At 41.8% G+C, this 22,184-nt stretch overlaps 4 protein-coding genes across 7 annotated transcripts; 2 read left to right on the top strand and 2 right to left on the bottom strand.

Moving 5' to 3' along the window:
- Positions 1-2,077: 2,077 nt before the first annotated feature.
- Positions 2,078-8,127, top strand: LOC100707144 (profilin-2). Of its 2 annotated transcripts, none has more exons than XM_003437808.5 (3): positions 2,078-2,443; positions 3,686-3,878; positions 5,983-6,160. In XM_003437808.5, the coding sequence occupies exons 1-3, from the start codon at positions 2,315-2,317 to the stop codon at positions 6,078-6,080; spliced, it is 420 nt and encodes a 139-aa protein (XP_003437856.1). In that variant the 5' UTR covers positions 2,078-2,314; the 3' UTR covers positions 6,081-6,160. The 2 variants fall into 2 exon arrangements, with proteins under 2 accessions (XP_003437856.1, XP_003437857.1); XM_003437809.5 differs by lacking the exon at positions 5,983-6,160 and adding an exon at positions 6,308-8,127 and having other exon boundaries at positions 2,082-2,443.
- A 1,525-nt stretch (positions 8,128-9,652) lies between these two features.
- Positions 9,653-13,977, top strand: LOC102080467 (uncharacterized). 3 transcript variants are annotated; one of them, XM_013268643.3, is made up of 6 exons: positions 9,654-10,057; positions 10,206-10,373; positions 10,454-10,575; positions 10,652-10,817; positions 11,236-11,351; positions 11,423-13,977. In XM_013268643.3, the coding sequence occupies exons 1-6, from the start codon at positions 9,781-9,783 to the stop codon at positions 13,805-13,807; spliced, it is 3,234 nt and encodes a 1,077-aa protein (XP_013124097.1). In that variant the 5' UTR covers positions 9,654-9,780; the 3' UTR covers positions 13,808-13,977. The 3 variants fall into 3 exon arrangements, with proteins under 3 accessions (XP_019203682.1, XP_013124097.1, XP_005476596.2); XM_005476539.4 differs by having other exon boundaries at positions 9,916-10,057; positions 10,206-10,324; XM_019348137.2 differs by lacking the exon at positions 11,423-13,977 and having other exon boundaries at positions 9,653-10,057; positions 10,652-10,810.
- Positions 13,978-14,773: 796 nt separating this feature from the next.
- LOC109194403 (alpha-2-HS-glycoprotein) lies at positions 14,774-21,667 on the bottom strand. Its single transcript, XM_019348139.2, has 8 exons — positions 21,151-21,667; positions 16,428-16,625; positions 16,132-16,239; positions 15,960-16,041; positions 15,689-15,843; positions 15,500-15,595; positions 15,297-15,368; positions 14,774-15,175 (listed from the first exon to the last, which is right to left on the bottom strand). Exons 2-8 carry the CDS (start codon positions 16,623-16,625, stop codon positions 14,792-14,794), a joined length of 1,095 nt encoding a protein of 364 aa, XP_019203684.1. The 5' UTR covers positions 21,151-21,667; the 3' UTR covers positions 14,774-14,791.
- Positions 18,870-21,188, bottom strand: LOC102080374 (alpha-2-HS-glycoprotein). The gene is made up of 7 exons (XM_019348138.2): positions 20,953-21,188; positions 20,491-20,598; positions 20,319-20,400; positions 20,048-20,202; positions 19,859-19,954; positions 19,658-19,729; positions 18,870-19,534 (listed from the first exon to the last, which is right to left on the bottom strand). The coding sequence occupies exons 1-7, from the start codon at positions 21,148-21,150 to the stop codon at positions 19,070-19,072; spliced, it is 1,176 nt and encodes a 391-aa protein (XP_019203683.1). The 5' UTR covers positions 21,151-21,188; the 3' UTR covers positions 18,870-19,069.
- Positions 21,668-22,184: the final 517 nt, after the last annotated feature.

Below are 22,184 nucleotides of genomic sequence, written 5' to 3'. Positions count from 1 at the left end.
TTAGACGCAGTGAAAAGGATGTAAGGTTAAATACTTTTTAGTTTGACATTCATGCTGCTGGTGGGATGACAGAGGATACATTTTGTGATCCCCTGTATTTGCATCAAGTGCCATCATCCCGTAAATGTGTTATTTAGCTAATCATGAAATAGCTGGGTCACTGTATAGAGAACATTAGACAGGAAAGATCAGATTTAAAATGGTTATTAGCATCGAGACTAAGTCAAAGGCAGTATGAGCATCATCTAATGTTTAAGTAGTCAGGAATGATGACTTTTGTTTTTAAAGAAAAAGCATATTTTAAATGCAGCAGAAATTGCCTTTTTTAGTCTGAGACAAACAAAGCTATGCTTCTAATAGTGTAAGTAAAAACAGTACTAATCTCATAATCCTGAACCTTTTTAAAGCGAGTGCAATGATTTGTCCAACTGAGACAGCATATCTGATCAAATAGATGTGGTAATGTATATATGTGAGCAAATGGCGTTCCACTGTAACTCCCAAACATAATTCTAATTTTCCATATATTTGTGTTAGCTAGAGTCTGAGCACATTTTTTTTTAATATTAATTACATAAAAGAATCTAAAATCATGTCATGAAAAGTTCCAAGCTGATAAGATAAGCAGTCTTGGGCTTCTGAGTTTGTCTCCAGGACCTCAAGCAGAACACAGATAATAAATATACGGGTTGCTTATCTCAGATAATCAGATTTCTTAGGGGAGACTGGTTTATATCTCTTAGTAGTCATCACTTGCTAGTATCAGGTTGGACTTCCTTTTTGCCTCCAGATCTGCCTTAATTCTTCATCCCTTGGATTCAATGGGGTGTTTAAAACATTCCTGAGAGATTTTGGCCCATATTGACATGATAACATCACACAGTTACTGCAGATTTGTTGGCTGCACGTTCATGAGCACATCCCAAAGGTGCTTGATTTGACTAAGATCTGGTGATGTGGAGGGTATTTGAGTACAGTGAACTTAGTATGTTCAAGAAAGCAATTTGAGATGATCTTTCTTGGAAGCAACCATCAGAAGATGAATGCACTGTAGTCAAAAAACACATTCAACAACAATCCCGAGGTAGGCTGTGGTGTTTAAACGATGCACAGTTGGTACTAAGGGACCCAAAGTGTGCCTAGAAAACATCCCCCTCACATTACACCACCACTACTAGTCTGAATGATTGATATGATGCAGGATGAAGCCATGCTTTCTTGTTTTGTTTTGTTTTTTTTAACCCTACATCAGACTGTTGGAGCAGAAACTGAGACTCATCAGACCAGGAAACATTTTCCAGTATCTTGTTGTCCAGTTTTGGGGAACCTGTGTGAACTGGAGCCTCAGTTTCCTGTTCTTAGCTGACAGAAGTGGCACCCTTTGGCTGCTGCTGTAGCCCATCTGCTTCAAGGTCAAAGTGTTGTGTGTTCAGAATATAATGAATTATGAATAATGAACATAATGAATGGCTTTTTTGGGTTATTATTCCCTTCCTATCACCTCAAATCAATCTAGCCATTATCCTCCGACCTTTGACATCATCAAGGCATTTTCACCCACAGGGCTCCCTAACCCTAACCTTTTTTTTTCTGAAATACATTGACAAACAACCATGCCAAGTCACTTAAATCACCTTTCTTCATCGTTCTGATGCTCGGTTTGAACTTCAGCATGTCGTCTGGACCATATTTACAATGCATTGAGTTGCTGCTATGTGTTTGGCTGATTAGATACTTGCAATAACTTGCAGATGAACAGGTGTACCTAACAAAGTGGCCGGTGAATGCAGATTTTAAGTAACAATATTATGAAGGATCGTTAGATGAGAAAATAATTGCGAAATCCATCAGACACGTGCATCTCAGTGCGTGTTGTTTTTGTGTGTGCACTGCGGGTAAAAGCCCACATGGTGTCTGGTCTGACGCTCTTTGTCATGTCATCCCTACAACATGAAAACACTTGAAGTTAATGAAAGAATGAGTAAATCTCCATCCCGGCATTCCCTCAGATTTGACTGTTGGCTGAGCTGATAAGTCCCTCTTTATTCCGCCGCCTGCTGCCATAAAAGCGCCAGGGAGCTCATTGTGCGGAGTGATCTGATACGGACTACACCCAGCCGCTGCCTCACTGCCCTGGCTTTCTTTGCTGCCCCAGCCTTCGCGTTGCTCAACGTCGAAGTGTGGGTTCGATTGGAGACTCTAAATTAGTCTGCGGGCTTTTTTTCATTCTGTCTTGCCTCTTATTTGGCGACAACACTAAAAAATAGGTTTAGTTTTTTAAATTAAATATATTTATATCATCAGTTTCTTGAAAATGTCTTGGCAAAGCTACGTGGAAAACCTGATGGCCGATGGCAGCTGTCAGGATAGCGCCATTGTTGGTTATATGGACGCCAAATATGTTTGGGCAGCACATGCCGGTGGTACATTCAACAATATCACGGTAAGATGTCAAAATGAGCTCGTTTGGGGGTGTGAGAGTGTGGTTTCGTTTGGCAGTAATGTTATCTGTCACGCAGACGCTCACCAGCCTGAGGAGCGCAGAAACCGTTACCTCGCAGGATCTAAGCGACTAACGAGCTAACGGTGCCGAGCTAGCTTATGGGCTAGCTAGCTAGCTCATCAGTGGCCTGTGTCGGCTTTTTCTAGCTAAGGAAACGTTGGGATTAGACCTCATGTGGCTCAGAGAAGGCTTCTCGTATAACGGCTTTCACACACAAATAGATAATTATGGCGTGCTCTCTTGTAATAATCAAAATAAAGGGGTGAGGGAACCCGGGTAAAACAACACTTAGCTAATTTCAGACCAGTGAGTAGACGGTGTCTGATTGAAGGGAGCGTGCATGCTTTTGTGTGCACGCTTGCTTTGATTAGCTAACTTTAAGCTGCTGCTTTACCAGCTCCCTGTGCTTTTAAAAGCTAATGTGTGGTGTTTGGTTCAGCCTGCGGTAAACCCGCAGTGTTATCAGTGCGAGCAAGAAACGAGTGCAATTATAAATGCTCGTCTTTTAATAGGGAATGAGCGTTTTCAATTCATTCATTGGGATTGCTTGAGCAGTAGACCGGTGCATAGACGCCGCTTTACTTCCGCTAGTCCCTGCAGGCAGAGGATCCCGATCATATTATCGCCTGGTTTGGGGACAGGGCGTGTTAGGCTCCAGAGAACGGGTTTTAACGCGGTCCTTTCCCTTGATGCTAGTCTGTAATTCCTAATGCTGCTGTTTTATCACTCGTGACCGGTGCCAGGATGCTACTATGAATAATCTACCTTTTGTTTTTCTCTGTACCTTTCTAAAATATTAGATAAGTTAGGCCTCTATCATTTTGTCTGACACCCAGAACAGAATTGGAAGATGTCTTTACAAATAAAATCACCGAATTCTCATTTAAAAAAACATTATAAAGCAGTGTTTACAAGGATGGAAATGAATTCCCAAAAGTCAAGACATGTGCAATTCATAAAAAAAAAAAGCCCTCAATTATTATTGTGCAGAATTCATGTGTGCATATAAGTCATGTATTAAAGTTGATCTACCTAATAATACTGCGTTATTTGGAATGGGATTATGCTTGCCATGTTACTGGAACCACATTTGTACATCTTGGGGACTAATTGTGACTAATATCGCCTCAATCCTGTTTGTGTGTCTCTTTCTTTCTTTGTTGTTTGCCTCTCTCTCCTCAGTCTCAGGAAATAGACGTCCTTATCGGTAAAGACAGGGAGACCTTTTATACCAGCGGTCTCACTCTGGGCTCAAAGAAGTGTTCAGTCCTCAGAGACAGCCTCCAGGATGAGGGCGACTGGACAATGGACATCAGGACAAAGAGCCAAGGAGGAGAACCTACATACAATATCTCTGTGGGAAGAGCCGGCAAAGGTAAAGGCGTATTATGGGTTAGTTTTCTGCAGCTATCAGAAAGCATACTTAGGCTAAGACACTACTGTTTCCCATAAACACATAGGTATGAGCAATGTCTTAAATTAGATTTGTCAGGCTCATTTTCTTGTGGTATGACATCACTTCCTTATCTCATAGTTATGGTTGTAATCCACACCTGAGCCAGAATAAGATCTACAGGATGCACAAAGTTATATTTTTCCCAATATTTCATTAATAGTTTATATTCTTAATTAGTCATTTGTTCTATAAAGGTCAGGACTACTGAAAAAGTTTAACATTAGTGAAGAAACAAGTTGTGGGTTGGCAGAAAATTGTGTTATTCATTAAAATGATCATTAAAATCTTTTGTAGGCCTCAAACACATCATGGTTTTAGAATCTTTGACTCAAGTTACAGTTACTCTAGTGTTTGCATTTATTACAACATTAATACAGCTATATAAGCCACAATAGCCCCGCTTCTTTCTGTTTGCCTTTCTGTTTGCCTTTGTGGTCCTTGGTTTTTGGTATTGTTCAGTGTTTCTCACCAAAGTTGTTGTCATCTGACGCCTTTGATTTTTTTTTTTTTTGTGTGTGTGTGTGTGTGTGTGTGTGTGTGTGTGTGTGTGTGTGTGTGAGAGATCTAATTGCACACATCCAAACAATTTAAATATTTTTTTAAATCAGTTCTCACTTGAAAACGATTTCATTAAAAATGACTATAACCTGCTGCTAAGGTGAGAAACACTGATTGCAATATAAACCAGATTCTGTTTTCATTTACTTTTTAGTCCTCAGCTATAAAAGGGTTTTTTCTTTTTTTTCTCCTTTCCCTAAGCACGAGCTATTTCCACCTGTTATTCTACTGCTCTGCATGTTGTTCCTCACTCGAGGAGTCAAAGAAATAATGCACACATTTGATTCAATAGCACATGCATGGAGGGACTACAGTCTTAACTGTATGGAAGGTACAGTGCACTTTGATTAGTGTCTTTCTTTTCTGGTAGTATCTTTCTTTAGCAGAAAGAGCCAGGACCCTCAAAAAAGGAACGATTCTGTCCTAAATCTCCCGGGCGATTACTGATGAGTTACATCTGGTTTGTTGGTAAAAGCAGAGGTCAGCAGAAGCTGAGAAAATGGGTCTAATCAAGTGCACTGGTCTTCCTGCAGTTTGTCAGTGCAAAACACACACCAATATTCAAAAGTGCACTGAAGACGAGGGCTGTGCAGGAAACTGCTCACGCATCCGTTAACTGGTTTGTCTTTAACAGAACTAGAACTATGGGTTAATGAATTTGGCAGATTTGAATCAATGGTTCAGTGACACAGGACATGTGTAGAGGCTGTATTGTGTCAAGTGGCAACATGAATGATGCTAATAATAAAACTTGGCGCTGTGAGCTTCACAGTTGAATATCCTTAGATGTCACATTTCTATCAGTGTTTCCCACAGACTTGTGTTCCACTTGTGGCGGGAGATAAGTGTGTGTGTAAAAGTGGGAGGAGCTGTCTTAAATAATAAATTACAAGCCTTGGGTCTGCACTTTGACCCAAGGGTGTTTTTTTTTTTTTTTTTTAAGTCTTTATTGACCCAAGTCAGCTGTATCTTTAGTTCAACTGCAGTATGAGAGACTATGACTCCATAGTTTTTAGACTGTAGCTGGTAGCCCTTATTATTCCCTGCAGCCTCAGTGAGCTCGGTGTAGCGCCGCATAAACCAGTTCTCCACCTGCTGCAGGTTCTGGCAGGTGTGAACCTCCAGCTCACAGTGGATCTTCAAAAGCACATCCACTGAGCAGCAGGTGAAAGCTGCAGTAGAGAAAACGTGTGAAGGGAAATGGTCAGTGCTTGCTGGTTATCAGCGACTGACCTTTCAAAATAAGAATGGAGAAATCTTTCTAGTATTAACTTGATCAGAGATGATGTCAGACTCAACGAAGAAAATAAAATTGAACAAAAACATTTATCAGGTACATTTAGATAGCTGTTAATATACCTGAGCGGCCCGCCCAAGTAGAACCTGTGTGTGGGAAAACACTCTTGCTGCTTTTCTCTTACCTCTTTTTCTTAACTGTCTCTTTTCTATCTCTTCTCTTTTCCAGTTTTGGTTCTTGTAATGGGCAAAGAAGGGGTCCATGGAGGCGGATTGAATAAGAAGGCTTACTCAATGGCAAAATACTTGAGGGATTCAGGGTTTTAATGATTTCAAGCTCACTTAGCTAAAATTTGAGGGACAAAAAGAAGAGAAAAGAAATATTGCTGTTAAGATTTCTCCTGAAAGCAGTCAAATGTCTTGGAAACTTTTAATAGCAATGAAGAGTGGTAAGATGCTGTGTCACCTTTGTTCCCCCCTCCCCCATCCATCCTGTAGGGGGAGGGAGACTCTTCAATTCTGTTCATTTCTCTTTTTTTCCTTGTGTGCTCCAGTATTGGTTATAGTCATGGGAAAGGAGGCGGTCCATGGTGGAAATCTTAACAAGAAAGCACATGCAATGGCTGAGTACCTGAGGAAGTCTGGATATTAAGCAACCTCTCCACCCGTTCGTCACCTTAGCAGCTCACTACCACTCACCGTATTGTGTTGACACTACTTCCAGGATTAGGTGGCATACAGTGTTACTTCCTATCCAGTCTACTTTTCTACACAACCTTTTGTTTGCTTAACCCTCCCAACACCACACTCTTTATTTTATTTTATTTTATTTTTTAATGATCCCCACTTTAACATTGTACTTCTGATGTTTCTGACACTACAGTAATGGCATGTTCATTGAAATGTTAACCACAAGTGTGCATCAAATATGATCGCAAAGTGTAATAAAAGTGTTCAACAAATTTGGACTCGCCTTGTATAACATTCACTGCATCAAGTGGCTAGTATTTGAACAGGAAGTACACATGTGATGGTGGCGAAGGTGCATAATTTTTTTTTTTTTTTTTTCCCCTTCTTTTGAGCATTACTAAAAGATGCTGGGTTATTATTTTTTTTTTTTTTTTTTTTTTTTAAATCAGCATGTTGGCATTTTAAAGTTGCATGCATACTCTCTAACACTCTGATCCCAGCCCTGCTCCCTCCTCTGTCCTAGCGCAGTATTCCAGCCAAAACCATCTTCTCATCTGCCTCCATTAAAGAAATGACAAACTTCCTCAAAAGTCCTATATGTGTGTACCGATTCGCCGCACAACTTCTTCAACCCTCCATCACATGCTTTTCTTTGCTGTTGTACCTGAATGTGGTCTTAAAAGTTAACGATGTGGTGTTGGGCTGTTGTGTAAGGTCAGCCATTACTGAGGTCGTCGTCTCACTTCACTATATTTCGGGAGTCTCGGCAGACATTCCACCTCTGTGACAGCTGAGACGTCTGTCTGTCATCTCCTGCTATCTGTAAATTTTGCTGTAAAATCACTACATGCATACACACCCCTCTCCCCCACAAGTCCCCCTCCCTTTGGACCAATTGTCAATATAAAAGGGTTATCAGAATTCCTTCAGCTTGTTCTGATGGATGATTGTTGGCATCACCTGTTGACTGTAAATCATTAAGACGACTACTTGAGATGACTGTAAAACATGTAACTGCTTCTTTAGACTTCAACACTACTTAAACTTCTCATCACTAATTGATTTGTCGCTAACTTCTTGTTCATTAACCGATGAAACTGAAATGTCATTGTACTACAGTATGAATGCATTTTGACTGTAAACTGAGGCTGCTGGGCTCCAGCGCCTTGGGATTATTTGCCTTGTGCTTTAGTCATCAAAGGTGTATTCACAAATTGTCATAGTACGGTACGTAGAAGTATATTTAAAAGAAAAAAAAAAGATGCTGTGTACACTAAACATATTGAAAATGGTGTTGGTTGGAATAAGAACATTTGTAAGTTGTCTTGTGAAATTTTTTTTTTTTCTGAGAATAACTGTGTATTCTGTGCCATAAAAAAAAAAAAAAAAAATCAATATCTGATGATCTGTTGCTACTACAAGTTGGATTTTTAAACTGCTGCCCCAGCAAGAAGTAACTTTTAATGGCACTTTTCCTAAGGGATATTTTGGCATCGGTAATCTCCAGACTTTGTGGAATATGTACAGAATTAAACGACAGGAAAAAAAAAAAGTTTGGAATATTTTGTCCCTTTTTCTTTGAGTGGGAAGTTTCCTTCTGCCACAAAATCTGCTGTTTCAAATGCCATGCATCGATGAGACGTCTTGTTTACAGACAGATCAAATAAACATTATTCCAACCAGAGGGAAAGCCAGTATGTCCAGTCTGTTGCCTCATCACTTTATTTTTTTTTTGTAATGGAGTAAATCAGGAGTTTTAGTGATTATAGCTGTAAGTGGGTCAGTTTGAATTTATTGTGCTAATGATACACTGAATTAGCAACAGTACATACTTGGATTGGGGAAACACTGACCTAGATCTTGTGATCAAACAGGAGAACTCTACTGCTACACTTAATGTGTGAATTATCACATTCCACTCTTTACTAGGAGAATGCACTCAAGTCTTGCCAAATCCCAGAAATAAACTTACTGAAGTGTTTAATGACAGAAAACTGAAGGAATTGCAACTGCATATTTAATAAACTGCAGGCTGCCATGAAAGGGAAATCGCTTTGATCTGCTCGGTCTGCTTTGGTATTTTCAGTAGTTAAAGACAAACTTTTAAGGTTAAAACAATAAAATAAAGAGAAAGAGTTGATCTAAATGGGATTCGGGTGATAATAATCTGTCTTACTTTCAGATCAGTTCTTAATCACACCAAAGGAAAAAAAACATGTTAGGAAGGATAAACTGGCCTACACAGCTCCATTAAATACTCTGAGACAAATTCAGTCATGTCTTTACTCATTTTCTCACTTGGAAAAAAAATTGTCTCACAGCGTCATGTTTGGTATGTTTGTTCTCAATCATCAGAACTAGCTGCATGTTCTTATGGCTACACTAGAGAAACACAATCGATTTTATATGTGCACCATATTGGGGGTACAGTACCTCAGAGTGGGACTCAAATTTGGAAACTTAGGACGAGCACTAGATTTCAGTAAAATTTGTGGTTCTGAACAGTGTTTGACTGCTTAGCATTGAGTTTAGAACAGCTGCTGCTTGCTAATGCCCACCAAACCAATACAGCGCCCAGAAGACGTTGTCCACACCATGTGCATTTAGCACTCTGACTAGAATAAAGTAGACATGGACAGTAACATAATCTGTATGTGATTTATTATTGCAGTGGAGTTTTTCTTCAAATGTTAGAGAATACAGGCTCAGACAAAGCTTCAAACATGTTTTAAATAAAATGAAGCAACTAAAAGTCTGAAAACTGACTGTTAAACAAGCTGTAGAAGAATGATATTACCATAAAATATAATGACACTTAAAAACCATCACTAAAGACTACTTTTCAGTCTTTTAGTATTCTGTAGTGCACAGTGGCAAAGCCAGATAATTTTAATAAGGGTGGCCAGGCTGATACCATGACTTACAGTGGGATGGTATAAAACATGCCTTTTTTTAAAGCGAATAACTCGTCTAGTACCGCTGTGAGGTTTAAGTACTCCACTGATTTTAAAAATGAAGTAAAGTTATTCTACTTATTGATAAACTTTATTTGGAAGTCAAAATCTGTATGGGATCATTCAGCCAAAGGAAAACTGACCAGCACACAGTTTCTGTTAGAAAAATGGCAGTAGGATAACTGGTTGTAAATCTTGTTTTTTTTCTGTGCTCTTGTCACAGCTGCAGACTGACCTCCCGGTCTTAACGGCACCATTGGCACCAGCTGCTGTGGTTAGGTGTTTGATTAGTCAAAATTAAGCCCAGGTTTAGCACTACATGGTAAGAGGACTGATCAGTTTTTGTGGTACAGTCCTGGGGCAGTGCTTTTCCCTCTGTTCCAATGGGGTGTAGAGAGAGCAGGGGCGTTAATGGTTCACTCTATTTTGGGCTCTTTTTGTTTTCTGCTTCACTTTGTCACTGTGCAACACTGACGAGGCTTAAGGCCCTGGATGAACTAGGTGGAAACTCAACGGTCAGTCAAAGTCGGGGTAAAGAAGGTCGTCAGGATCATGGAGCACTTTTATTTGTTCAAAAGCTGCTGCGAGGTCCTAAATCCAAAAGTACCAAGACCACAAACAACACCAGGGACATTGAAACAGATTACCAGGCAGATGTGGGTACGTAAAATTGAACCATGGCTTTTAAAAGTAATAAACTTCAACATTTGGTCTCTTATGCTTGTGAAGGATTTTGTGTTCGTAGTGTTTTAGGGCCTCTAGTAAACGACTGCATACCTTTTAAAACTTCAAACCCTATTTTTGAAAGCCTGGGGGGAAGCTAAACAACCAGATGGACAATATGGTGGTCTCGACCTGGAAGCAATGGAACGACTCCTTAAGATGGAACCAAAGGTTGAATGTACGCTGGACTCCATGACGCTTCAGGTTCATGATGCTGCTTCTACCCCTGGATCTCTGCTTTTTGTGGACAGGGGTAAGTAGTTATGTTAAGGTCTGCGTGGTAGTTCCATCTAACTATTTTTACACCCTCCTCCTGCTGAACGTCTCCCCCAGGAAGCCACTTGTCCCCTTTGCCCCTGTCCAAGTTACCTTCGAGCTGCGGTTACACCATCAGCTCAACACAACGAGATCTGGTCTTAGTCGCTCCCTATGATGGTTGCTTCGTCACTCTCCAGGTGAGTCATTTTGATCTGAAGGCACTGCACATTTTAACCATGTGCTCACGAATAATAGTTTCCTTGTTGCTTTCAGGAGGATAATTATGTTCTCCCACTGCTTTGGTGGGGCATACCAGTGAGAATGTCGTGCCCTTTCATGAGCTCGCTGTCACTGAATCCGCCGATGGTCACCTGCAATACTGCGGGCATGCTTGTAAAAATGGAGTGGACCCTGCCCGTCTCCAATATTAAAGTTAAGTGTGAGTTTTGGTCTCCATCATGTCTCTGTTTATGTTTTTAAACCAGCACTAAAGACATGACATGTTGGCTACACTGGGCTACAAGTACCTTTTCCGGACCCTGTATCACTATGACAACCACTTTGTGTTGTCATGTAATTTAGATTTCCTTAAAGTTAACTGATGGTCCAAACTCCAGTGTTTTTTGTCCAAACTTTTTTTTATAAATGTTGCAATAATTATCTGGTAGCATCAGTGCAAAGCTCAGCGTTTTGTATGGCTGTATTCAGTGTAGCAAGCTATAATATCAGCTGCTTTAAGGAGTAGAGTTGTGCAATGATGGCTTAGTTTGGCATCTAATCTTTAATTGGAGGGGACAAAAGATGACTTTCAAAGTAGGAAACCTAAGGTGAGTTTCTGCCTGCAATTTATTTTGCAGTGAACGATAACTGGGAGCCACTAACGGTGGCCTCAAACAGATGTGGCTTCAGCACAGTCGAACATCCTGAAGGTGTGGTCATCTCTGCTCATTATGCACCCTGCCTAGAGAAAAAGGTATGTTGTGCACGTTTGTTTTGATTTTTCTCCCTTTCTTAGGAAGAAAGACAACTTATATTTCTGTTCAGGATGGATTGTACACTCTGGAAGTAGCTGGAGATGGAGAGGCAACAATTTCCTGTCCATCACAGTTACCAGCTCAGTCTGAATTCACAGAAAACCTAGAAAAGGACCCTGAATGGCAAAATGAAACACCGAGCATAGGTGTGTATACACCCGCTTTTCCTCATGATCCCGATCAAGCGGTTCTTCCTCAGAACTCAAATATGCTGAATCAGCGGCCAGAGGATACGGATCGTCCTTTCCACCCGACCTTCTTTTACTCTGCAAGTCCAGTCAATACACCTGCTGCACCCACAGTGAATCCTAGACATGCTTCATCTCCAGTTGTCCAGACTGATGCAGGAAGAAGATGGCAACATTTCTCCCCTTTTTATTCTCAGCCACCTGCACCGTCACTAATAACTAAACCACCAGCAGGTTATTTTGACAAACATTTGCTTCCCAGCCCAATTAACCCACAGCCTAGTCTCCTTCAGGAACCTTATGCAAGCCAGCCTGAGAGCCAAGACAAGAAACCCCCATATTCATTTTCTTTTTACTCACAGCCTTCAGCATCTGAAGGTCATCCACCATATCACAAATTACCTGAACAACCAGAGGAAGCAGAACCTGAAACACAGAACCAACTTTCCCACCTCTATCACTTCTACCCCCAACCAAAGCCCGACGTACAGCCTGCTACAAACCCCTCCACTGTTCCTCAGCCACCACAGCCTGAAGCCCCTCAGCGCCAGGTACACCAACAAATGTTCTTTTGCCCTGAAAATCAGCTGGCCAGAAATCCAAATGCTGCTTTGGCATCAGCAGCTGAAAGACTTTTGGGACAAGTGCACAAACTTTGTCAGCCATCTGAGACACCAGCTGGAACAAACGATGAAAATCCAGTCCAAAGCACACCACCTCTTCTCAGACATCCACAGGGCCAGATGCATCACCTACTTAACCAGTTCTACTACCCACAGCAGCTCCAGCTGCTACAGCCTGTAACATTACCCTCTGCTACCTATATGCAGCAACAGGTTGCTGCTAAACCCAGTGACCAAACATATCCTGAATCTGCAATTTCACTAACTATCAATAGTGATACAGCCCCGCAAGACCCTCAGCTCAGCTCTGAATATATGGAGCCTGTGTACTTTCCTGTGTGCTCCTCCGGCTTGTCTAACTGCTGTCCACAAATTACTTTTTATCAGCATCTCCATATTACTCCAGCTAGAGTTGGCAGTAATGATGTGCCTCACTTGTTTCCAGATCTTTCATTTCCACCTACAACTGCATATTTTGAGTTTGGCGTGGGTTCTGCAAGACTTTCTCAAAAGTCGACTGAAGCAGCAGCAGCAGCAACAACACAGTCCGCCTCATCTTACACCTCTGTGCCCCTCTCACTGCACCCCTTTCCAGCTCAAAATGTGGAGCAATTATATTTACAGCCACCAGATGGCAACCCTACTACACCGCGAGGAAATCATCCAAGTTGGACTGCAAATCATGAACCACTGAACCTCCTGAACCCCACATCGACTTCACTGGATGCCCACTGGCCGTATCTACATAGCCAACCCTCAGATCACTACAATGATCCCTATAAACCTCTGCCTTCAGGTTATGACCCAGCAGGGCGATATCAGCTGAATAACATTAAGTCCCCAGTGCAGGTAAACAGTCAACTATTGACTGGGAACTTGAACCGTCCAACGTTGCCTAATTTTATGTCTAACAACCAAAATTCACAGCAGCAACACAATAAATCACCTGGAGAGGAATTTGATCATTTTATGGTTCCTTTTGATAGGCTTCAGCATGCTCCTGTATCCACTTATAACAACGCTGTGGTCCCAAACAACTCAAAACCATTCATAAGTGACTCAAACTCCAAACGTGAGCAGACTCTAAATTTCTATTCTGGGAATTATGTGCTGCTACAGCGTGAACCACCAGGCAGGGAGCCCAACAGTTTCATGGATTCCTCCGAGCTTTACAGAGATCCGACTGTTGATTTAAATTTTAGGACCCAAAGTCTTGCAAAAGAGCAGAATGGTAAACATCAGACTCCTCTGAATTTAAAGCCCCTGCAGGGAAATGAACAACTCTCCAAGTGGCTTGAGGAAGGTATTCCCACTCCCTCGCCTGGTAATGCTAACCATGATGATGGTGATGATTATGATAATGAAAATGAGGATGATGACGACGTTAACAATTCCGGTTTGCCATTCCTGTCTCCTACTACGGATGGCCCTCCGCTTATATTTCCCCTCTACAAACCGCCTTTAGGTGCAGCACAGTTAAAGCTAAAATCCCACGAATCCTTTAAAGACTTCTCGACTCCTTTAGGCTCCAACAACAGGTTTCCACCCCATAATGCTCGAAAGACGTTTCAAGGACGGGGCTGAGAAGCTGATCACTAAGCCGGTGGTACTGTGTAGCTGAGGCAGGTGTTGAACTCCTTAGCCTTGTTGTTTGGACTCGTACGAATGTCTCTTGAACTCCTTCAGATGAAGCATTGAAATTGGGAGTGTGAAAGCAGCAATTTCTAGCAATGTGAATAAATAGTGCAACTACCCAAAACGTGTGCTTTGAACTTTTTTCTGGAGTGTGTGTGTGTGGGGCAGAAGGGCATAGAATTCATATCTGCTGTGACGCGAGTTGTGAAGGACGACCTCTGTTTGGCTGCTTTTGTTATCAGTTTACCCAGTGGGGCCATAATATCCGCTTCTTGCACTTGGAAGGTACACAGCCTTTTATGAACTTGTTTGTCCAGCTTGTTTGTGCTTTAGCATGATATGCATTGATCCGTTCTTGTAAATGCAATAAATGGAATTTGCCCATTCATAAACAGTAGCTCAGGGGCGGGCGGACGAGTGCTTGCATGGTGAACTTAAAAATCAAGTGTTCCACTGCTTTCATTCATTTTAGCACAAAGTGTTTACACAATATATTTTACTGACAATGTCATATTGCCTGTGTGATGAAATCTTTAAAAAGCCTGTGTGTGTGGTTTGTTTGTTTTTGTTTTTTTCTTCTTCCATGACTGTATGAGAAGTGTCAGTGGGTTCACAGCAGGATTGTATGAAGCAGCAATGTAAGCGTCTGCTATTGTTCAGAAAGACTTTGCAGGAATGACTGAATGCATCATGGTACATATAAGTGTGCTCACTAGGCCTGTAAATATACTGACATAGTCGATTGTTTTGATTAATAAACAGATTTACTGAAGATTTAATGATCAGCATTACATTCAGTTTTACACAGATGCTTGTCTGATTTGACAGTTTCAAAGAAATTATTCCTACTGCTACTATACTGGACATGGCTGATGTGTCAAAGGTGCTCTGCTACAATTGAAACCAAGCATAGAGTCTGTGGGACTTGAACACTTAGAAGAATCTGACTCTTCCTGGGCACACTGGCACGAGAGAAACTGGTCCTGTTTGAGCAGCAGGAGCATCAACCATGATGGCAGCAGATACATCTCTCTTCCTGAAGAAAAGAGGTGGCTCCTTACTCTGTAAAGATTCTCCAGCTGTATCATAATCTGCAGCAAGAGCTGGATCTGCAGCTGGAAAAGCAGCAGCAGGGACGACAGGTACAACTTCAGCTGACTCTGCAGATAACAGGATGTTTTGATGGGGGTTGTGGAGAGCCGTCAGTTTGTGGTGGCTGTGGCCGTGCTTGTGTGACAGGCCGTGTGTGTGCACATGAACCGCTGGTGGTAGGAGGGGGTCTGCAGCTGCAGTGCTGTTGGCATCTACAATGGGAATCTAAAAAAATTACATAGAAAACATTAAGAACTGTTTTTTTTTTTAATGTAAATGTTACATGTTGAATGTTGTTTTGTTTTTATGTATCAGAATGTGTTAAAAGTTAAATGCAGTATTTTACCAGAGTGGAGAACATCTTGCAGTCCACGCTGTGTTGGGCGATTGTACCTTTGGCTGTACAAATCCCACGAGTCTGGAGAGAGAGGCACAGCTCTCAGTTTTGTTCATTTTCAACATCTGGTGACCTGACTGAACATTTCTCCATCTCAGATCAGCTCAACAGGCCTGAAAACAAACTGAGTGCTTTTACTACTGTGTACTCACAGCCATGGCATCGTTCAGGGGCACGCAGGGATCCTCGGTGCAGTTTCCCTCAACAACCACATATTCTGTTATGAAGATGGGCCCACCAGACACAATCTGAAAGTATTAAACAGCACTGATGAACTGACAGCTGCAGGTTAAAGCATGCAGCTGTGTTACATCTAGTAAAAAGTATTCTGACTGTCTCACCTGTGATGACAACCTTCCAACCTCGAGAAGAACGTGTGTTGTGTCCACTGTCATGTTGTTGAAGGATGTCAGAGAGGCTTGGACAAAGTCCAGCGCATCGGTGTGATTGAGGGGAAGGAGGGTGGGACAGCCCAAACACAAATCCTCTGTGGATACTACAAGTCGAGCAGGAAAGTCACATGCAGGTTATTGACACATGCAGTATGTATGCACACTGCTGTTGTGCGTTCTTTGTAATCATTTAGGTGAGAGCGCCATCTCTGATCTTTACCCTCTGATTTGCACTTGAATGCAATGACCTTCAGAACACCGCTGACATTCTTCAGCACCACATCGCAGTCTCCTTCTACCGCCTGGATGAGGACGAAGAATCAAAGTAGGTTGATCAGAACTAATATCGACTGAATTACAGGCGTCGAAGCATGAGAGCTTCTGTGTCTCACCGTCTGTACTTTGGGCCTGACTGTGCAGTTGGCAAGAGGCGTCGGGTCCAACACGTGACAGTCTGTCTCCAGCAGGTCAACTTCCATGTCGTATTCATCTCCGTCTGGCTGAAAAAGCAAAAATATATACAAATAAATGCACAATTGTTAGGTTACTTTTTAAAAATGTTGTGCATAAGATGGTGATTGACTAAATTCTGCTGTATATATTATTCCAGATGCAGGTGAACATATAATAACTTCTACTAGCAAAAATAGAGCACATGGCTGCTTTTGGTCTCCACCTGCTGACTTACCTTCGTGTAGACCTTGATGTCATTGATCTGGTTCAGTACATACTTGTAGCCATGATGGTGCTGGCCGTTGAGGTAATCCTGCGCCACCAGAGCAGCCTCCTCCGCCTCGGGGGAGTCACACAGAGGCCTTCGCACGATGGGTTGAGCCCATGTCCCCACCAGCAGTCCCAGCACCACAGTGAAGCTCAGGAGATTCATTTCTGTGTTTCTGCGTGAAATGTAAAAGTAGCACAGTTGAGTAGATACTGGCAAAGACGAGAGGCAGACCACTGCTTATATATCCTGTACTTTAAACATAAAAACAGAGCCAAGGTAAACACCATGCTCATCCTTCCTGACTCTTGCGTCACACGGCGCTTCTGTTTTTTTAAATCATGGCCTTTAATGATCTGAATGCTACTGAAGTCTTCAGTGGTCACGTGTAAGATTGAGGACGAACTCATAAAAGCAAAGTGGACCTCCCGTCTCCAAAATTAAAGTCAAATTTAATTTCCCTCGTCTCCCCATTTAAAAAAAAAGAAAAAAAGTCCTGTTTCATGTTTAAAACCAGCACTTAAAACATAAACATTACCTGGACTCTGCTGCAACTCCTTGTTCAAACTCTGTATGACTGTCACAAAGACTGAGTTATGTTAGGCTCTTATGTTGTGCATGTTAGCTTACATCTTACTCCCATTAAAGGACTCGTGTCCCTCCTTTTTTTATGTCACAACATGTACAGTAAAAGTCTTAAGGCCAGCCTCAGCGGTGTCGCAGGAAGACATCTGCAGGACAGAAGCAAACCTTCTGTTCATTTTCTGTTACAGGATTCATGAGGGAAGTTTTTCTCATGATCGGACACACGTTTGTTTCAGTTTTGTGTCACTTGTCTGTCTACTCCGTCCCTATTCATCATTTAAAGCTAATTAATTTACTCGTTTAATTCATGTAGACTTAAACAATGGCCTGAGCCACAATTTGTTACTAACATTTAAATGTTGCAGTGATTAAAATGAGTTGTTCTCTGTTAACAGTAGTGCTCAGTATAAACAATAAAGAAAAAGTGAATATATTCAGTTATTACAATATAATAAGAAAATACGCACTAAGGATATATTAATTACATGACACAGTCTAACGAGCTGTTATATCATTAGCTGTGGAAACTGAGGAGCAGCGCATGTGTTTTCAGTATGAAAGCTTACTTTGGCATCTAAATGATTTTTGATTAGGAAAAGGGTGACTCTAAGAATCTATTAAATCCTATTAAGTGGAAAGTTACTGTTTAATAGGTTGAAGTTTACAGTGAGCGGTAGCTGGGAGACATGAACTCTGGCCTCAAACAGATGTGTTTTCAGCACAGTCGGACATCCTGAAGGTGTGGTCATCTCTGCTCATTATTCAACCTGTCTATAAAAAAAAAATAAGGTGTGCATATCTGTTTGATTCTCTGCCTTTAAGAGGAAAAACACATATTTCTGTTCAGGATGGGTTGTACACTCTGGAAATAGAGGGCAAAGAGTAACACTGAGCAAAGGTGAGTATAAACCCACTTTTTCACTCGATCCTCATCAAGCTTCCAAACCTTTCAAGGTGGCTGCCTCACAACATCCAGGTTTTCCATATAAATTAAAGGAAACTAAATGAGGGTCCAGAGGATACTGACCAACATCACAACCTTACTGTTTGGACTCTTGTGAATGCCTCATTAAGGGCTCAGTAACCAAAGCTGTGCTTTGAATTTTTTTAAGCTGAGAATTTGAGTTCTGTGTGGGATGTTTATGGGTTCAAAACAACTGTCTAAAACATCTGGAAAGTGGGTGTAAGAGCAGCTGGGTATAAAAATCATCTTATCTCTTCCCGTGTGGGTAACCAAGGACAACTTTTTTTATTTGGCTGCTTCTCTTATCAGTTTAGCCCGTGGGGGCATCATATCCACTTTTTAGACTCAGAGGGTTCACAGCGTTTTTGAGGCTGTCTACCTAATTTGTCCTTTACCATGAACCGCAGCTTCCTGAACATTGATCCATTCTTGTAAATACACTAATAGACTTTGCCCATATTCACCAGCATTGACCTGTATGTTTGTGTGTGTGTGGGTGTGTGTGTGGGCAACTTGAAGAACTCAGGTCGATGGGATAAAATATCTTATCAACATTTTCATATTGAAATCTTTAAATAGCCTCTAATGATTCTGAAGTGTGAACTCTTTCATACTTGGATGTATGAGAATCCTGGTGTTTTCATTCATTTCTGAAATGTCGAGTTGTGTTGAGCATGGATGTGCAGAGGAAAAGCTGCTGTTGTTCATGGCTGTATCAGAAATGTCAGCCGGTTCACAGGAGGGTCGTTGGCATGAGTCAACACAACAGGCAAACAGCACTGTGGACTTTTGAAACCGTTCTAGAGGACTTTGCAAGAATGACGGCAACGACTACAGTACAAATGATCAGTGTGTCCTCATTAACCCTGTAAATTCACTTAAGATTTATTCAACATCTTTACATACAATTTGACAGAGAAGCTTGTCCGATTTGACAGTTTAAAACAATGAATTATTTCTCATTGGTTGGTGTATTGTTACATCTACTGGATATGGCTAATGTATCAAAGGTGCTCTGCTACAAGTGAAAGCAAGTATAGAGTCTGTGAGACTTGGACACTTAGAAGAATCTGACTCTTCCTGGGCACACTGGCACGAGAGAAACTGGTCCTGTTTGAGCAGCAGGAGCATTAACCATGATGGCAGCAGATACATCTCTCTTCCTGAAGTTAGGAGGTAGCTCCTTACTCTGTAAAGATTCTCCAGCTGAATCATAATCTGCAGCGAGCGCAGGATCTATAGCGAGAGCAGGATCTGCAGCGAGAGCAGGATCTGCAGCGAGAGCAGGATCTGCAGCTGGAGCAGGATCTGCAGCTGGAGCAGCAGCAGCAGGGACGACAGGTACAACTTCATCTGACTCTGCTGACTCTGCAGATAACAGGACGTTTTGATGGGGGTTGTGGAGCGCTGTCAGTTTGTGGTGGCTGTGGCCGTGCTTGTGTGACAGGCCGTGTGTGTGCACATGAACCGCTGGTGGTAGGAGGGGGTCTGCAGCTGCAGTGCTGTTGGCATCTACAATGGGAATCTAAAAAAATGACATCAGTGAGAGAAAAACAGTTCTTAATGTTTTCTATGTGAACGTTAGATCGTGAATGTTGTTTTATTTTTATGAATCAGAATATAGTAGAAGTTAAATGCAGTATTTTACCAGAGTGGAGAACATCTTGCAGTCCACGCTGTGTTGGGCGATTGTACCTTTGGCTGTACAAATCCCACGAGTCTGGAGAGAGAGGCACAGCTCTCAGTTTTGTTCATTTTCAACATCTGGTGACCTGACTGAACATTTCTCCATCTCAGATCAGCTCAACAGGCCTGAAAACAAACAGTGCTTTTACTACTGTGTACTCACAGCCATGGCATCGTTCAGGGGCACGCAGGGATCCTCGGTGCAGTTTCCCTCAACAACCACATATTCTGTTATGAAGATGGGCCCACCAGACACAATCTGAAAGTATTAAACAGCACTGATGAACTGACAGCTGCAGGTTAAAGCATGCAGCTGTGTTACATCTGTTGAAAAGTATCCTGACTGTCTCACCTGTGATGACAACCTTCCAACCTCAAGAAGAACGTGTGTTGTGTCCACTGTCATGTTGTTGAAGGATGTCAGAGAGGCTTGGACAAAGTCCAGCGCATCGGTGTGATTGAGGGGAAGGAGGGTGGGACAGCCCAAACACAAATCCTCTGTGGATACTACAAGTCGAGCAGGAAAGTCGCATGCAGGTTATTGACACATGCAGTATGTATGCACACTGCTGTGGTTTGTTCTTTGTAATCATTTATGTGAGAGCACCATCTCTGATCTTTACCCTCTGATTTGCACTTGAATGCAATGACCTTCAGAACACCGCTGACATTCTTCAGCACCACATCGCAGTCTCCTTCTACCGCCTGGATGAGGACGAAGAATCAAAGTAGGTTGATCAGAACTAATATCGACTGAATTACAGGCGTCGAAGCATGAGAGCTTCTGTGTCTCACCGTCTGTACTTTGGGCCTGACTGTGCAGTTGGCAAGAGGCGTCGGGTCCAACACGTGACAGTCTGTCTCCAGCAGGTCAACTTCCATGTCGTATTCATCTCCGTCTGGCTGAAAAAGCAAAAATATATACAAATCAATGCACAATTATTAGGTTACTTTTTAAAAATGTTGTGCATAAGATGGTGATTGACTAAAGTCTGCTGTATATATTATTCCAGATGCAGGTGAACATATAATAACTTCTACTAGCAAAAATAGAGCACATGGCTGCTTTTGATTGAGTCTGAAAATGTCCTAAAAAGTTAGAAAGAAAGGGGCACCATAAACAAAACTGTCTCTAACATGATGCAGTATTGACTGCTACACTTTATCCTTCTTCTCTTCCCAGTAAACATTACTCTTGTCTACTGTGTTCATAAATTTCTGTATGTAACTAAACAACATCTCTGCCTGCTGACTTACCTTCGTGTAGACCTTGATGTCGTCGATCTGGTTCAGTACATACTTGTAGCCATGATGGTGCTGACCGTTGAGGTAATCCTGCGCCACCAGAGCAGCCTCCTCCGCCTCGGGGGAGTCGCACAGAGGCCTTCGCACGATGGGTTGAGCCCATGTCCCCACCAGCAGTCCCAGCACCACAGTAAAGCTCAGGAGATTCATTTCTGTGTGAAATGCAACAAAAATAAGGTACCACAGATGAGCAGACACTGGTAAAGATGAGAGGCAGAGCTGGTGCAGGTCGCTGCTTATATATCCTGTACTTTAAACATGAAAGCAGAGCCAAGTTAAACACCATGTTCATCCCTCCTGACTCTTGCGTCACATGGTGCTGCTTTTTTTTTTTTTTTAAAGGATAACTGCCAAAGCAAATGGAAACTCACAAAGTCTAGCGTGGGACGAGCAGCCTTTAGCTGAAATCAGTTTTAGCGTCACACTCCTGCAACACATACTGATACCTGTCTCTATGTCTGCAGTGAATATATATCAAATATTACATGTAAGAAGTTCCTCGGGTTCACTCGTATTGTATAACCAGCTGTCTCCCTCAACAGAGGTCACGCTGGTCAACTACAGAGCTGGGCCCCACTGTCAGCAGGGATCCGGGGACTTGCTCAATGATACTTAAAAAAACCAGAAAAAAAACAGGATGTTTGCCAGATTGGGGAGGGGGGGTCACAGGGACCATCTGCTCAGTGCAGCAGTGTCACTCGAGGTCAGCAGCAGGCCACAAACAGAGATACTGATGAGAGGATTTCAAATGTTTTCTCAAATGAGCAATAAAGTGCAGACTGAGGACCGCCGCAGTGTTTTTCCATTGACCCTAGAATACTTCACAAAGCTTTGAGGTTTAATAACTTTAGTAAAAACACACGGTCACTTCCATTCAACATTAAATCACAGATACACATACACACAGATTCCATACACCACTACACACTCACTACAATTACAGGACTCTGCACACTGTCACTTCAACAAATACTACTTAAATGCTCATTGCACAACGTTTGTACAACCTGTAAATACTCTTGCACAAACTTGTAAATACTCACTTGTCTTAAATGTAAATACCAACTCGTCTTAAATTCTCTAATATTTAATACTTTTTTCTCTCCTTTTCTCCTTTTCATTGTTATTATTATTATTATTATTACCACTGCTAATTTCTGTTATTTTCTTCTCAATATGACTGC

Source organism: Oreochromis niloticus, linkage group LG18, assembly GCF_001858045.2.
Source record: "Oreochromis niloticus isolate F11D_XX linkage group LG18, O_niloticus_UMD_NMBU, whole genome shotgun sequence".
NCBI lineage: Eukaryota > Metazoa > Chordata > Actinopteri > Cichliformes > Cichlidae > Oreochromis > Oreochromis niloticus.
The sequence above is the reverse complement of the archived record's forward strand: the minus strand, read 5'-3'. Positions and strand labels throughout refer to the sequence as shown.

What these genes read in the sequence shown, in the direction of transcription:
- LOC102080467 (XM_013268643.3), top strand. Translation starts at nt 9,781, where the DNA reads ATGGGGTGTAGAGAGAGCAGGGGCGTTAATGGTTCACTCTATTTTGGG. An exon ending in AGATTACCAGGCAGATGTGG is followed by an intron (nt 10,058 to 10,205) that starts GTACGTAAAATT and finishes TATTTTTGAAAG; the next exon opens with CCTGGGGGGAAGCTAAACAA. An exon ending in GTTGCTTCGTCACTCTCCAG is followed by an intron (nt 10,576 to 10,651) that starts GTGAGTCATTTT and finishes TGTTGCTTTCAG; the next exon opens with GAGGATAATTATGTTCTCCC.
- LOC102080374 (XM_019348138.2), bottom strand. Translation starts at nt 21,150, where the DNA reads ATGAATCTCCTGAGCTTTACTGTGGTGCTGGGACTGCTGGTGGGGACA. An exon ending in ACATCAAGGTCTACACGAAG is followed by an intron (nt 20,599 to 20,952) that starts GTAAGTCAGCAG and finishes TTGCTTTTTCAG; the next exon opens with CCAGACGGAGATGAATACGA. An exon ending in TCAGGCCCAAAGTACAGACG is followed by an intron (nt 20,401 to 20,490) that starts GTGAGACACAGA and finishes GTCCTCATCCAG; the next exon opens with GCGGTAGAAGGAGACTGCGA.
- LOC100707144 (XM_003437809.5), top strand. Translation starts at nt 2,315, where the DNA reads ATGTCTTGGCAAAGCTACGTGGAAAACCTGATGGCCGATGGCAGCTGT. An exon ending in GTACATTCAACAATATCACG is followed by an intron (nt 2,444 to 3,685) that starts GTAAGATGTCAA and finishes CTCTCTCCTCAG; the next exon opens with TCTCAGGAAATAGACGTCCT. An exon ending in TGTGGGAAGAGCCGGCAAAG is followed by an intron (nt 3,879 to 6,307) that starts GTAAAGGCGTAT and finishes TGTGTGCTCCAG; the next exon opens with TATTGGTTATAGTCATGGGA.
- LOC109194403 (XM_019348139.2), bottom strand. Translation starts at nt 16,625, where the DNA reads ATGAATCTCCTGAGCTTCACTGTGGTGCTGGGACTGCTGGTGGGGACA. An exon ending in TCAGGCCCAAAGTACAGACG is followed by an intron (nt 16,042 to 16,131) that starts GTGAGACACAGA and finishes GTCCTCATCCAG; the next exon opens with GCGGTAGAAGGAGACTGCGA. An exon ending in CCCTGAACGATGCCATGGCT is followed by an intron (nt 15,369 to 15,499) that starts GTGAGTACACAG and finishes CTCTCTCTCCAG; the next exon opens with ACTCGTGGGATTTGTACAGC.